The sequence below is a fragment of the Camelus bactrianus genome, chromosome 16 (genome assembly GCF_048773025.1).
Source record: "Camelus bactrianus isolate YW-2024 breed Bactrian camel chromosome 16, ASM4877302v1, whole genome shotgun sequence".
Lineage (NCBI taxonomy): Eukaryota > Metazoa > Chordata > Mammalia > Artiodactyla > Camelidae > Camelus > Camelus bactrianus.
Window position 1 is genome coordinate 908394 of NC_133554.1, and position 12938 is coordinate 921331.

The following is a 12938-nucleotide window of genomic DNA, read 5'->3' on the forward strand; positions in this document are numbered from 1 at the left end:
GCCTGCCTGCCACCTGGAGCCCTGCAAGTAAGTGGCTCCCTGAGCAGGAAGAGTGCACATCAGGTGGCCTTACTCAGGCTTTTAACCCAGGAACAACAAATATTTTCTATTTTCAAGAGTAAATCCTTTTTTCCTGAAACAGCAAAAAAATACAAACAGCTTGGACCAAAAATGACTCACTTTGAAAAGACTGATTAAAAACCAGGAAATAAAAAGCCTCAGGGCCGAGGGCCACCATTTCCCTGGTAGGAGGGCCCCGCCACGCCGGGGACACCAGGACCTGCCCAGAGGCCGGCTGTGTGGCCTTGGGAAGCCCAGATGCAATGGGAAAAGCGAGACAAGGGAAAACTGGGCTCCACACGTTTCCGGGCGAGAAACGTTTAATAAAATCAGAGTCCTTCGTACACGCGTGCCGGGCTCGGCCTGAGCTGCTCCCGGCTGCAGGGTGTCGGGGTGGCACGGTGCGGGGACCACAGGGTCAGCCGCTGGCCTGCAGGAGCTTGTGCTTGACCGTCGTGCTCTCGGAGCAGAGGTGGACAAAGAGGGTGCCGGCGGCTGTGCGGGCCCGCAGCTCCTGCCGCTCGTAGTCGTGTGCCCACTCGATGCTGCCCCACTTCTGGATCTGAGGGGAGGACAAGACAGTGATGGTGGAGCCATGCCCAACCCCCAGAGCAGGGCCGAGGGGAGCAGGCTCCGACCACGCCCAAATGCAGGGACACGCGGGGCAGCAGCAGGTGACCACTCGCCAGTGGGCAGAGCAGCACCCGGACCACATGTGCACCTCCCTCCCCGGGCCTGACGTGCCCACGAGGAGGGGGCACAAGGCGGCCTGTAGAACGTCGTCCTCCATGAGCTGCCTGGCCAGGCTGGGCTGCACGTGTCCCCCAGGTATGGGGACAAAGCAACCAACCAGGGCCACGTGGCCACGTCAGCTGACTGCTGGGGAGCCCGGCACTGCAGGGGCCCCTCAGTCTGCATGGCAGGCAGGGCTGCAGACTCTCCTTCCAGAACCAGATGGAGGACCCTGGACATCAGTATGGCTGTTAGTGTGACTCCAGCCCATCCCACGGGCTCCTCCCAGGAAGGCGGATCCATGCCACACAAGCGGCCTGCATTTCTGGGTGGCCCAGGGCATCTGGGCGGCTGCGCTGCGTCATCTGAGGAGCACTTTGCCCTCTCAGAGACCTGCTCACGCGGATGGACGCTGAGGTTCAGAGAGTGAGGGCTGGGCTTGGGTCCTGCAGCCCAGAGTGGAGCCCAGAGGAGAACCAGGCCTCCTGCCCCTTGCCCACCACAGGTCACCCTCCTCCCACACACCCACTTCTACTGTCCAGAGAGAAGCAGTTTCTGCCCTGACATTGTTCCGAGCAGATAACTACATGAACTAGGAAAACCCTGTCCTTACAGAAAGGCTTGTATCAGAGCAGAAGCCAGCGTGTCACATGTTGGAGGAGGACCAAAAGGGGGCTGCACCAAACACTGCAGCGCTGAGTGAAAACGCACACGCCAGGGTAGCGAAGCCTGATTAATTCTGAGCCCAGGAAATCAGAACTCGACTACACACAGCAGCCGCCGTGCGCTCCTCCAGCCAGCGACCCGCGCTGCGTGCACGGCGGGGGTGAAGGCTGAGCCTGAGAGCGCAGACGTGGCTCCGGACCATTTTAGCCTCCCCCAACCCCATCCTGCAGTTGTACCCAAACCACCTGGAACCGCCACACCTCGCCTCCAGCACCTTCTGGGGGTGCGGCCAGCCTGGGTGTCCCCCTGTGTGAGATGGGGAAGCCGCAGCCACAGTGACCAGGTGGAGAGAGGAGGCACGGCCATGAGGGAGGGCGGACACAGTGGGGCGTCACGTTACTTGACGCTACCTCTCTGGGCCCTCTGACTTTGGTTTCCAAACGAACACGAAAGCCACACAGGCCCGGGGCACCCAGAAACACTTCCGTCAGTCTGAGCGGGAGGGAGAGGCGGCCCCGGAGCCCGACCCGCACCTGGTACTCCTCCTCCAGGCGCGACAGCAGCACGGCCTGCTCCACTGTCAGGTGCCGGTCGAGCAGGCCCAAGGTCAGCACTATGGACTTGAGCTGGGTCACTACAAACTCAATCCCTGCAGGGACACAAGCCGGGTCAGACCCAGAGCACCCCCCACGCCGACACAGGGCGGGTGCCAGACCCGTCCCTGCGAGCCCCTGAGCCCCAGTGCAGTGCGGGGCCCCAGGCCAGGGAGAAGTCCTTCCCCACGTTCCCAGCAAGAGAGCCGCTTCCCCATGGGGGTCCCTCCTCTGCCCCTGCCTGGAGTGGGCGCCCTGCCGGCCACCATCCCGGCCCAGCAGAGCACCACATCCTCCCGGGAGGGCGTGAGCCCGCGGAGCCCGCAGACTGGGTGAGAGGCTGACATTACAAGTCCCTGCCCCCCCCCCGCCCCCTCTCCCTGGGTCCCGCACAGCCTTGCCCGTCTGCACGCCCTCCCCGGCCCACAGGCAGCACCACATACCCTGCAGGGCCCACATGCTGTAAGAGGCCAGGTGGCTGGCCAGCACCTCCCGAGTCCGGGCTGGGATGCTGGGCCCCAGGATGCTGGTGGAGGAGCCAATCTCCACGCTGTACCTGAGAGAAGAGGCCATGAGTGCAGTCCTGCTGGGCAGCAGCTTTTGCCCGGAGGCAAAGCCCCAACCCTCTGAGCACACGTGTGCCCTGCAGGGCATGTGGCCCAGGGGCCAATCTCGGGGATTCTGGGAACAACTGCCCGTGTGGTCAGTGGCCTCCGACCTCGTAGTTTCCTTCCCCCCGAGAGCAAAGCCAGACAAGAAAGGCCTGGATGAAGGCAGGCTGGCAAGTCAGGAACAGGGTCACCTGTAGCTGCTGCCTGAGACTCCAACCTATTTGCCTGAATGTCCAGCAACACCGAGGGCTACCTGCTTTTTAAACCTTCTAAGAAAGTGTTCCACGTTTGAGCCATGAAAGGTTTAAGATACTGTTTTCCTTACAAGACTGTCTGCACTGTCCCGTGCCTGTTAGTCACTGTCACGTGTTACCAAGGCTCTACTGCACACGAGGCGCTGTCTGGTCCGGGACGGGAGCCGGCTTTGAGAGCGATACATTTTTAAGAACCATCGTAACTGCATAAACGCAGGAAAACATAATGGAGTAAGCAGGTTTTGTAATTTCCTTTCATGTATCACTGGTTTTTTCCATCGGCTTAGAGTGTTCTCCCTGAAATTTCTAATAGATCAAACGGAACACTGGAAGTGGCCCCATCTCTCTGTAAAACGTGAAGACGAGAAATCTCAGCTGCCACCAAGCTGACGATTCTGCACCGCAGCAAAGACCTCCAGGCAGCTGAACTACCGATTTATCTCACCGGACTCTGAGGGGACGTCGCAGCCTCCAGTCCTTGGGTTTTATCCGACCCTGCAGCGCAGGGCTTGCCCGTTACTATAAGCCAGAGGATGCCGACACGTCGTGGGCACTCAGGAGCTGTGTACAGGGGAAAACCAGTCCACCTACGCTGACGGAGGGCCCTGGTCAAGGCGGCACGTGCTGGGAGCCCTTCCCGACCCCCTGGAATGACACGGACTGAACCGGGCTGGAGTGCCCGCCCTGCCGTCCTACCTCCTCTCGGCCCACTCTGCCACCGGGTCCCACTCGCGCCTCTGCAGCTCCGCCAGCGCCTCCGGCTCCTCCACCCTGTAGCTGATGCAGCAAAGTCACCTTCATTCACACAGAAGCACAATCCCTTCCCAGGGACAGACAGGAAGCCCACGAAGGCAGCAGCACAGAGCCGCTGCACCCCACCCCACCAAGCGGTGGGTCTTCAGGTCTGGCCTGGGGGCCTGGGGGCCTGGGGCCTGTGGGGAGGCCCGCCTTCAGCCCAGCAGGACTTATGGAACCTGCCCTCTGGGTGGAGACCAGCTCTGCCTGGGGCTTTGGAGCCTGAGTTTGAGACGCACTGTCCAGCTGTGCACAGGCCAGGCTGCGGCACCAGGCCCAACGCCGGCATAGCCCTGGGGCCGCCCCGCCAAGAGGCCGCGCCCGGCCACGAACCACCTTGCCTGCCTGCACCTCCTGAGCCCACCTGCCTCCCCACCACAGATGTGGGTGCCTGACGCCCCGATGCAGGCTGAGCCATCGTTCTGACCAGGAGACGAGACGGGGTCAGCCACGGGGAGCTGGGCTGCAAGGCTTCCTGGGATGCAGACCCAGTGGGCACTGGGAAGGCCCATCTGGTGCGAGCAGAAGTGGAACGAGGGGTCACGACTGTGCTGGGGGTCGGGCTGCCCAGGGATGAGGGCCCCCGGGGCAGAGGGAGACGCTCAAATTTAACCACTGTCAGAGATCCAGGACAGCTTCCAAGAGACCCCGCCCTTTCCCTGAGCTGGGCTGAACAGGGTGTGCCCGGCAACCAAGTGGTCCCTGACACAAACAGGACAGACTTGCCAGGAGCATCTATGCCCCCTTGGCCCCAGTGCTGATGTCAGGGCACCCGTGAGAGGACCTAGAGCGTTCGGGCAGCAGACATGGAACTGCTCAGCCACGTCACTGACCCTTCAACTTCCCGTCAGCATCACTGACCCATCAGCTAAAGAACACAGGTGCGAGGCGGGGTTCCCTAAGTGGAGGAGGCCAGCTCCTGAATACAACAGGGGACCACCTGCATCCAGCTGACAAGTGGCGACCAGGACGTCTATGTGACAACGTGCGGGGACAGGAGTCCAGGGTCGGAGGCCCCACTGGGCAAGGCACGTGACCCCGGAGCCTGGACCTGTCAGCTGCCGCGCTGTGGAAGAGGAGGCCCGGGGCCCTGGCACCAGTGCTGCCCGCGAGCCCTCCTTCCAGGATCTGCAGAGCAGCTAGGTGTGGAGGAGAGAACGCTTGGACAGAGGGAGCAGACAGCCCGACGGACTCACTCAGACCCCAGGGAGGCGCCCATACGGCCATTACCAGATGGTGTCCGTGTCCAGGAACTTGACAGCCGCCCGGATCAGCTGGTCCTTGTCTCGCTGGGTCGGGTTGTCCAGAGCCGTGTTGCACAGCGTGGTCTACATCAGAGGCAGAGGGCCAGTCAGCACCACTGGTCAGGCAGAAGCACTGCATCCTGAGGACGCTCGCTGCACAGCACAGCCAGGGCCCGGCGGCAGGAACCGCTCGGTCCCCCTGCACCAGGCTCCGTGCCAGACTCAGGGCTACAGGGGCCTCCTGGCACCGACTCGCCAGCCCCAGGATCAGTGAGACCCCCGAGGTCTCAGGCCCTCCACCACCAGGCTCTGCACGTTTAACTCCAGCCTCGCAACAACGCTTTCCGGGAGGTACTGTGATCGTAACATTCAGAATGTAGAACCCAGGCTCAGAGGTCAAGTTCAGAAAATGAGCGTTGAGACACCACTGGAACTCACATCTGAGCAGCCGACTCCCCGATCCCTCAGGGAGCAGGGGGATGAACCAGCCACACCAGGGGCCAGACCGTTTCCCCAGAAGTGCCTTGTTGACTGCAGCTCCTCTGACAAAGACTGCATGTCATCAGAGGCTAGGGAGAGGCCGCGTGGGCCGGGGAGGGGCTGAGGAAGCCCGCCTAGTCTGCGTGTCCCGGCCGAGCTGATGGAGAGCCGGCCTGTGTGGGGACCACTGCCCACCTTTCACGGTGGGGAGCCCTGGCTGAGAAGGGGCAGCAACTTCCCCAAGGTTACCACTTGGAAGCTGCAGAGCCGGGGCCCCAGTTTAGTGACCCCTTCCCTGCCCGCTCTTGGAGCACCTCGCTCAGTGAGCTGCCTGCGTGTGGACCAGGGCCTGGCTCCATGGGGAGCGGCCCCCACGGCCACAGATCTGCACCGAACCCCAGGCCAGGGGTGGGCTCTGGGCTGGGAGGGGGCAGACAGCCACCGCGGTAACACAACCACAACCACAGAGCGTGTGAGAGCTGCTGGGACACAGGAGGAGAGTGGGGCAGCGGGAGACGTGTCCGGGGCCTGGGAGGAGTCAGGCCAGAGGGCGGTGTGCCTGGAACCCCAACCTGGGGGCCGGATCCGAGTTGGGAAAGGGGCCTCGGCTTCTGCAGGGTGCTGGCTTTGTTACCAGGTGCATGGTGTAGGGCCTGATGGTGTCCTGCTGAGAGTCCCACTCGGTGGCCACTGCCACGGCGAGGGCCTCGCTGGGGACAGTGAAGATCTTGGCTCCGGGAGTTCGCAGCTTCCTGTGGTCTAAGTTGATCTCAAAGCCACCTTGAAAGATCAGACGAAAACCTGTCAGGGGTTGTTAGTGGAATCGAGTGACCATTGCTATACTTAATTACTTGAACCGGTATAGACAAGGCGCCAAGTCCCTTCACCGTGGGCTTCCAGAACCATAGCCGGCAGATGCGCGAAAGGGAAGCTCACCAAGGAACCGGTGGAGACCAGAAATATTCCCACCCGTTCACAGAAGAACACAGAAAGAGAAGTGGTCAGAATTTCAGACACTCACCTTCACCCTGTGCGATGCTGACGTTCTGATAAAACCTCTTCCTTTCTGTTGGAAAGATTTTTCAAAAAGCCAGTTTATAATACTGTGGCAACAGCCCAGGAAGTGACGAGAGCAGCCTGGATCACTGCTGCTAATGCTGACTGACGGATTTCCACATCGCCATTCAAGGTCTGCCCCACTCCACGGCTTCTGACTAAAGGGGAGGAACCATTCACTGTCCAGGGACAACAGAGCAACAGGTCCCGCCGGCCCCCAAGCCCAGCAACAGGGACCACACAGCATCACGAAGCTGCAGACTGACCACCTGACACTTCCTGCCTCAACTTCTCAGCACGTCCCCCGCGACCCGCTGCGTGCTCCAGTCTAGCGTCTGAGTGGGACAGCACCAGAGACCCACCCCGGGCAGGAATCCGACGGCTCTAAGGCTCGTGTGGAAAGCTAGCGTGTGCGTGCGTGTGTCCATGTGTGTCCACGTGGGTGGTGCACACGCAGTAAGCAGAGATCCCAGGAGCATCTCCCACCCCCCCATCCAGTTAATTACCCTGACTAACCAGCTCGCCTGCGTATCAACAGACACTTCAAACGTTTCTTTTCAGAAAGGGGGAAATTGGGGTCCTGTGTTTTCTTCTGAAAACAACAAGTACAATCACACGTGAGCATTAACCACACTCCCCCTCTCACCTGGAGGGATTAAAAACCAAGCGTGCCTCATATGGAAGTGTGCAGATTCCTCCAACTGGGCACATCCAGGAAGCTACAAAGCCTAAACCAGCCTCCACCACCCGAGAGAAACGCGAACCTCCTTCCTGCCTTCGCTTGTCCCTGTCCCTGAATACAAGTGTCCCTTGTATTCACTGGGCACTAAACACCTTCAGTGTCCCTGACGAAAGTCACTTATTGGAAGTAACGACGCAGCACACGACGAAGGAAGAGTTTTTAATGGTTTTTAATGCTTTTTGGTTTCCTTTAACACACATACAAAAGGTCAAACTTAAAAGTTTATTAATTCAACTAGACTACGAAAATCAGGGGAACTTGGTTTGCGTGTGGGGGGCAGGGAGAGTGGTGGTCATGGAGACAGGGTATCTGGTCTTACTCCAAACATGTATTCTTCTGTTTTCCAACCTCAGGTTCTTCATGTACCTCATTTGCTGTCATTAACACTCACACAAAGAGGCCACAATTACATCTCCACAATTGCACATACTAAACTAAGGCTCAAATTACTTTCCCACAAAAAAACTCGTGTGCCTACTATGTGGCAAGTGCTGGTCCAGGTACTTGGGGTAAAACAGTGAACAAAACAGACAAAAATCCCCATCTTCGTGGAGCCAGAATTTATTTTTAAAGGGACCTGATCTGACCACTGAGACGACGCAGTTATAACCTCAGCAGAATTTACCACCTCTGTGTGAGACCATAATGGTGATTTTCTCGAACATCCGACACCAAAATAGGAGGCTTACCCGGCCCTGCTGCCCTTAAGTGTCCCACCTCAGCATGCCATCGCGGTCCACGCAGGTGGCAGGTAAGACATGCAGCTGGAGGCCCCTGTCTGTCTGGAGGCCTGGATGGAGGCGGCCAGCCTGCGCAGTTACGTCCAGAGCCAGACAGGCAGGAAGTGGGAGGGGATCTGAAGCTCTGACTCACCACCATGGGAAGGATCCGCCCCGGCGGCTGCAGTGCCAGCGGAGAGCCTTCCAGCACCTGGCACGACACGGCCCTGGGAGGTGGGGCCTTGGGCAGCACAGGCAGGACCTCCCAAAGCCGCCAGGGCGGCGTGGTCCCCCCCAGGGAAGCCTCCCTGCCCTTGGCCCTGCACCGCCGCCCGGCCAGGCCCACCTCCGCACCTGAGGACGGGAGGGCGGCCAAGCGGGCCCGCGTGCAGGCGGTTTTTAGGCTCTGCTGCTCGGATGGCGCTCTTCTGTCCTGGCACAAACCTGATGGTGCTGATCTCCTCAAAGCTGCCCCTGCCCTCGAGACACCTGCTGCCTGGGGGGACGACGGACCAGCACACGATAAAGTGACCAGGATGGCCAAAGTGCGAGGACTGCTTTAGACACGCCCCAGGGCAGCCCTCTCTCGCCTGGGCCAAAGGAAGGCCTCCAGGCACTGGGTCACCTGAGCTCTGCAGGAGGGACTGAACTGCACCTGTGGCTTCAGAAGGGAGTGTGTGCCCCTTCCAGCAGGAAGGAACTGTTTACAGGGGGCTGCCAGCCTCAGGGCAGCAGGGTTCCAGAGAGCCAGAAAGGCAGCTCCCGCAGAGGATATCAGAGCAGCCCAGGGGCCCCAGCAAGGGGCAGAGGGAGCCGGGCCAGGGGCTCACAAAGGCAACCAGAACAGGACTTGGAAAGTTCATTCAGTGTTGCCAAAAATATCAGGACAGACGGGTTTTGCCTGGACCCTCAAAGGTCCTGGGTCACAGAAGACACGTCACGAGACCACCAGGACCCTCAGTGAGCGCGGAGCAGTCCCCCAGAACTCGGGTCTGCTCTGAGCTCAAGCACCCGCTTGACAGAACATCTGTTTCCGTGGCAAAAACACACTTGCTGCTTTCTAAGTGACAGTTTTAAGGACTCTGTGGATACAGAGAAATGGGTTCGTGAAAAAGCACTGAATTTTAAAAGCTGGCCGGAAGAAAACAGGCTGTGAAACCAGAGAACATCGAAAACCTGCTCAAGGGAAGAGGACTGAAGTGGAAATTAGTGTCCACTGGGTCCTTCTTCCTGCGAGGTTGCCTCAATCCATACTCAGAAATCGACAGTTTTCTCTCACTCCCCCACTCCTCCTCCTGCCCCAGGCCTCCTGGACCAGTGAGGGACCCTTCCACCAGCCTCAGTTTTCGGGCTGCAACCCCTAGCGCGCACCGGGCAGAGGAAGCGCCTTCTCCTTCCCAACAGCGCCACCTGGCGGGCCTCCGGCCTGCAAGCTACATCCCGAGTCAGGGCATCCCTCCGCACAAACCTGGGGCGGCTCAGACCAACCGTTTCCAAGGATCAAAGCTCCTCCGACCGACTACACCAAGAACTCTTGCAACTCAGGAATAAAAAGACAGCCTAACGGAGAAGCGGTCAAAGGATCCGAACAGACACTGCTCCAGAGAAAATGCACAAATGTCCAAACAGCACATGAGAAAATGCTGGACACCATTTGTCGTCAGGGAAATGCACACCAAAACCAGGAGACACCACCGCACATGCAGTAGGATGGCTGTCATCACAAAGACACATCCGGGGAAATCAGGACCTTTGTGCCTTGCTGGGGGAAGTGTGAGATGGTGCAGCCACCCTGGAAAGCAGTGTGGCAGTCCCTCAGAGAGTCAGTAACCGTGTGATCCAGCATTCTACTCTTCCGTGCGATCTGTGAGAAATGAAAAAATACACCCACGTAAAAACCTGTCCTCAGGTGTTTACGGCAGCATTCAGAATGGCCGAAACATGAAGACCACCCAAAGGTTCATTGATGGATGAACGGGTAAGTGAAATGTGCATCCACACAATGGAGTATTAGTCACCTATGAAAAAGAACGGAGCGGCAATACATGCCACCACTGGGGTAAAGCCTGAAAAGCTAGGTGAAAGAAAGTCAGCCCCAAGACCACATTCTATTTATAGGAAATGTCCAAACTAGGGAAGTCTACAGAGACAGAAAACAAAGTAGTGGTTGTCTAGGGCTGGGGAGGCTGGGGGGTACTCGGAGGGTGACAGTTAAAGGGCACGGGGATTCCTGTGGGGTGACCAAAGTCTTCTAGAACTGACGGCTGCACAACCCTGCGAGTATACTAAACACCACTGAACTGTATGCTTCAAAGAGTGAATTGTAAGTAAACCAAAACTCAACAAAGCTGCTAAAAAATTCTCCAGGCCAAATGTGTCTGCTGCAGCAAAGAACACAGGCGGGCTGAACGACCAGACACACCTCCTTCCGAACCGCTCGAGCACCCGGAGCAGGGGTTGGGACACTCTGCGGAGAGCCAGACCAAGTATTTTATTTTAGGCCACTCCCAAGGAGCCAAGTTCAATCTGCTTGCCTCTCCAAGTCTTCATGGAGAAGGCGCACTTGGGTTTAACCTCCCCCTCCTCCAAAACTCACAGCCGCTCAGACCATAAAAGTCTTCGCAGAGACTCAAGGCCGGGGTGCACCTCGCGCCCACAGCTCTCCACTCTTCTGCCCATCCTCACTTCCCTCCATATGTGGCTACCACCGGCCTAAGCTAAAAAGTCTGCAGTAGAAAGGAACGGGGCAGATCAGTGCCACCACAGTGGGGAGTGGCATCCACCAACCTAAACGAACCTTCTGCTTGTGCCAACTTAAGGGAATTCCTGACTGTGTCCCCTTCACTCATATGTGCCTCCCCGGGGCATCATAAAGGACAAACAACACTCAATCCATCACACAGACACTACACGCCAAATGTGGGCGTGGGGGTTCCCCACCCATCATCTCCACCAGCTGGGTGTCCTACAATCAACTCAATTCTGACGCTGTCCACCTGGAGACAGTGTTGAATCCCACAGGTTAAGGGCTCAGTCCGACAAGCCTAATTTCCTACAGGATTAATTTGCTACAGCAGTTCACAGAACTCAGGAATAACAGTTTACTTACCAGATTACCAGCTTATTATAAAAGGATACAACTCAGGAACAGCCAGATGGAAGAGACACGTGGGGCAAGGCAGGGAGGAAAGAGAGTTTCCATGCTCTCTCTGGGCACACCACCCTCCCCGCAGCTCCATGTGCTCACTAACCTAGACATTCTCCCAACTCTGTAGTTCAGGGATTTTATGGAGGCCTCATTACACAGAAACAATCAATTAAATCATAGGTAATTAGTGATCAAGTCAATCTCCAGCCCATCTCCCTCCCCAGAGGTCAGGCACTTGGGCTGAAAGTTCCAACCGCTGTGGTTGATTCCCCTGGCAAAAGTCACCGCATTAACACAAACTCAGGTGTGGCTGAAATGGGCTGTTATAAGTAATAAGACACATCTTTCATCTTTCATCCTGGAGCTATTTCAGGACAAAGACCAAATGTTTTAACAAAAGGTTCTCCCGTGACTTTACCTCTTCGTAAATGACGAGGGTTTTAGGAGATGTGTGCCTGGAACCAGAAAATACGTACACCTCCTACTATGAATCACAACCTCACAGGTGCCCCTCTTTCATCCTCCTTCCTGGCTCCTCGTGGACCTCCAGGCCCTCTGCCTGGCCCTGGCACGTGAAACCTCCCCTGCTGCATCCAGCCCTCTTCCCCATTTGCATAAAATCATGGAACTTGCCTCAGAGGCAACCTAGTCCTTCAACACAGAGGAAAATCAGGGCCGAAGGAAGCAGTCACGTGCCAAGATCGCACAGTGCCTGTTTGGCCAGCGTCAGACCCCAGGTTTGTGCTTCTGCCCCAGCGCCAAACCACCTGTGAAGTTCCAGATTTCCTAACGCAGGCAGTGTCACAGCAAGGTCCCTCATACCTGCTGTCACCTCAATGTGTTCCAGCTGCCAACACTCTTCCTCCTCCTCTACTCTGAACTGTGACTCATCTGTCAAGACTCAGCCCAAACATCCTGTCACCCAAGACTTTTCTAGACGCTCAACACCCCCAAGATGGGAGTAAGCGCTTCTCTGTACACCTCTGATCACAGGATATTATAGGTTATTGTTTAATCGGATAGTATAAGCTTCTTCACTGGACAGTGGACATCACCTGGGTGGAAGCCATGTGTGTCTCCAAGATCACGGTGCCTCCTGCCCTCAGCGGATACACCAATTGAATGGAAGGCGAGTGTTACTACTCTTCACTCAGGGAGTCACTCCCACTCATCTCTGATGAGGCTTTCATGAAAAAGCCACTACCTTCTTCTATGCCTCATCAGAGTCAGAAGTGGAGGAAGGGGCACGAACCCCACAAACCTCTCCAAGTCTGCTCTTTGACCTTGGCGCAATCCTGGTCCAGAAACCGAATTTCCTTGCCCGAAAGCAAGGATGACATCTAACTTCCTTACAGGGCTGAAGAAAGCCGCACGTGACAAATGACACTTGACTGTGCCCTGCGGCGGTCCCTGCCCTTGCGGGGGCTTCCCTTCTGATCTGCGACCTGTCTCAGCCACCGCCACCCTGCACGGCCGACCCCTCCGCCCGGTTCGGCCTTGGCCTCCCTCACCTGCCGGGGGCGCGTAGGCCCGGGCAGGGGTCGAGGGGCTCGGCCCCGACCCCTCGGAAGCGGTGAAACTGCCCCGGGGCCGGTTCAGAAGGCGGCGCCCTGCGTCCCGCAGCCGGAGGCAGCTCCTCCACATCGCGCGGGGGCCTGGAAGGACAACCGCGTGAGAGCTGAGCGCGGGAAACACAGGATAGAAGGGCCGCACGCAGCGTCTCACCGGCCGCCGGCGTCCTCAGCCTCCCTGGGCGCCGCCATGTTGCGCGAGACACTCACGGCGCGCCGTCACTCGCGCCCCTCGCACGCCGCAGCCAATCAGCGTCACAAACGCCC

The 12938-nt window shown here is 58.0% G+C and overlaps 1 protein-coding gene across 3 annotated transcripts; it reads right to left on the reverse strand.

Annotated features, from left to right (window-relative positions):
• Positions 1-362: 362 nt before the first annotated feature.
• On the reverse strand, positions 363-12900 carry ATPAF2 (ATP synthase mitochondrial F1 complex assembly factor 2). 3 transcript variants are annotated; one of them, XM_074341986.1, is made up of 9 exons: positions 12826-12900; positions 12612-12755; positions 6457-6501; positions 6070-6215; positions 4942-5039; positions 3613-3693; positions 2495-2607; positions 1992-2107; positions 363-622 (listed from the first exon to the last, which is right to left on the reverse strand). In XM_074341986.1, the coding sequence occupies exons 2-9, from the start codon at positions 12742-12744 to the stop codon at positions 479-481; spliced, it is 876 nt and encodes a 291-aa protein (XP_074198087.1). In that variant the 5' UTR covers positions 12745-12755; positions 12826-12900; the 3' UTR covers positions 363-478. The 3 variants fall into 3 exon arrangements, with proteins under 3 accessions (XP_074198087.1, XP_074198086.1, XP_074198088.1); XM_074341985.1 differs by lacking the exon at positions 12826-12900 and adding an exon at positions 7923-9816 and having other exon boundaries at positions 12612-12753; XM_074341987.1 differs by lacking the exon at positions 6457-6501 and having other exon boundaries at positions 12612-12894.
• Between the last annotated feature and the right edge of the window lie 38 nt (positions 12901-12938).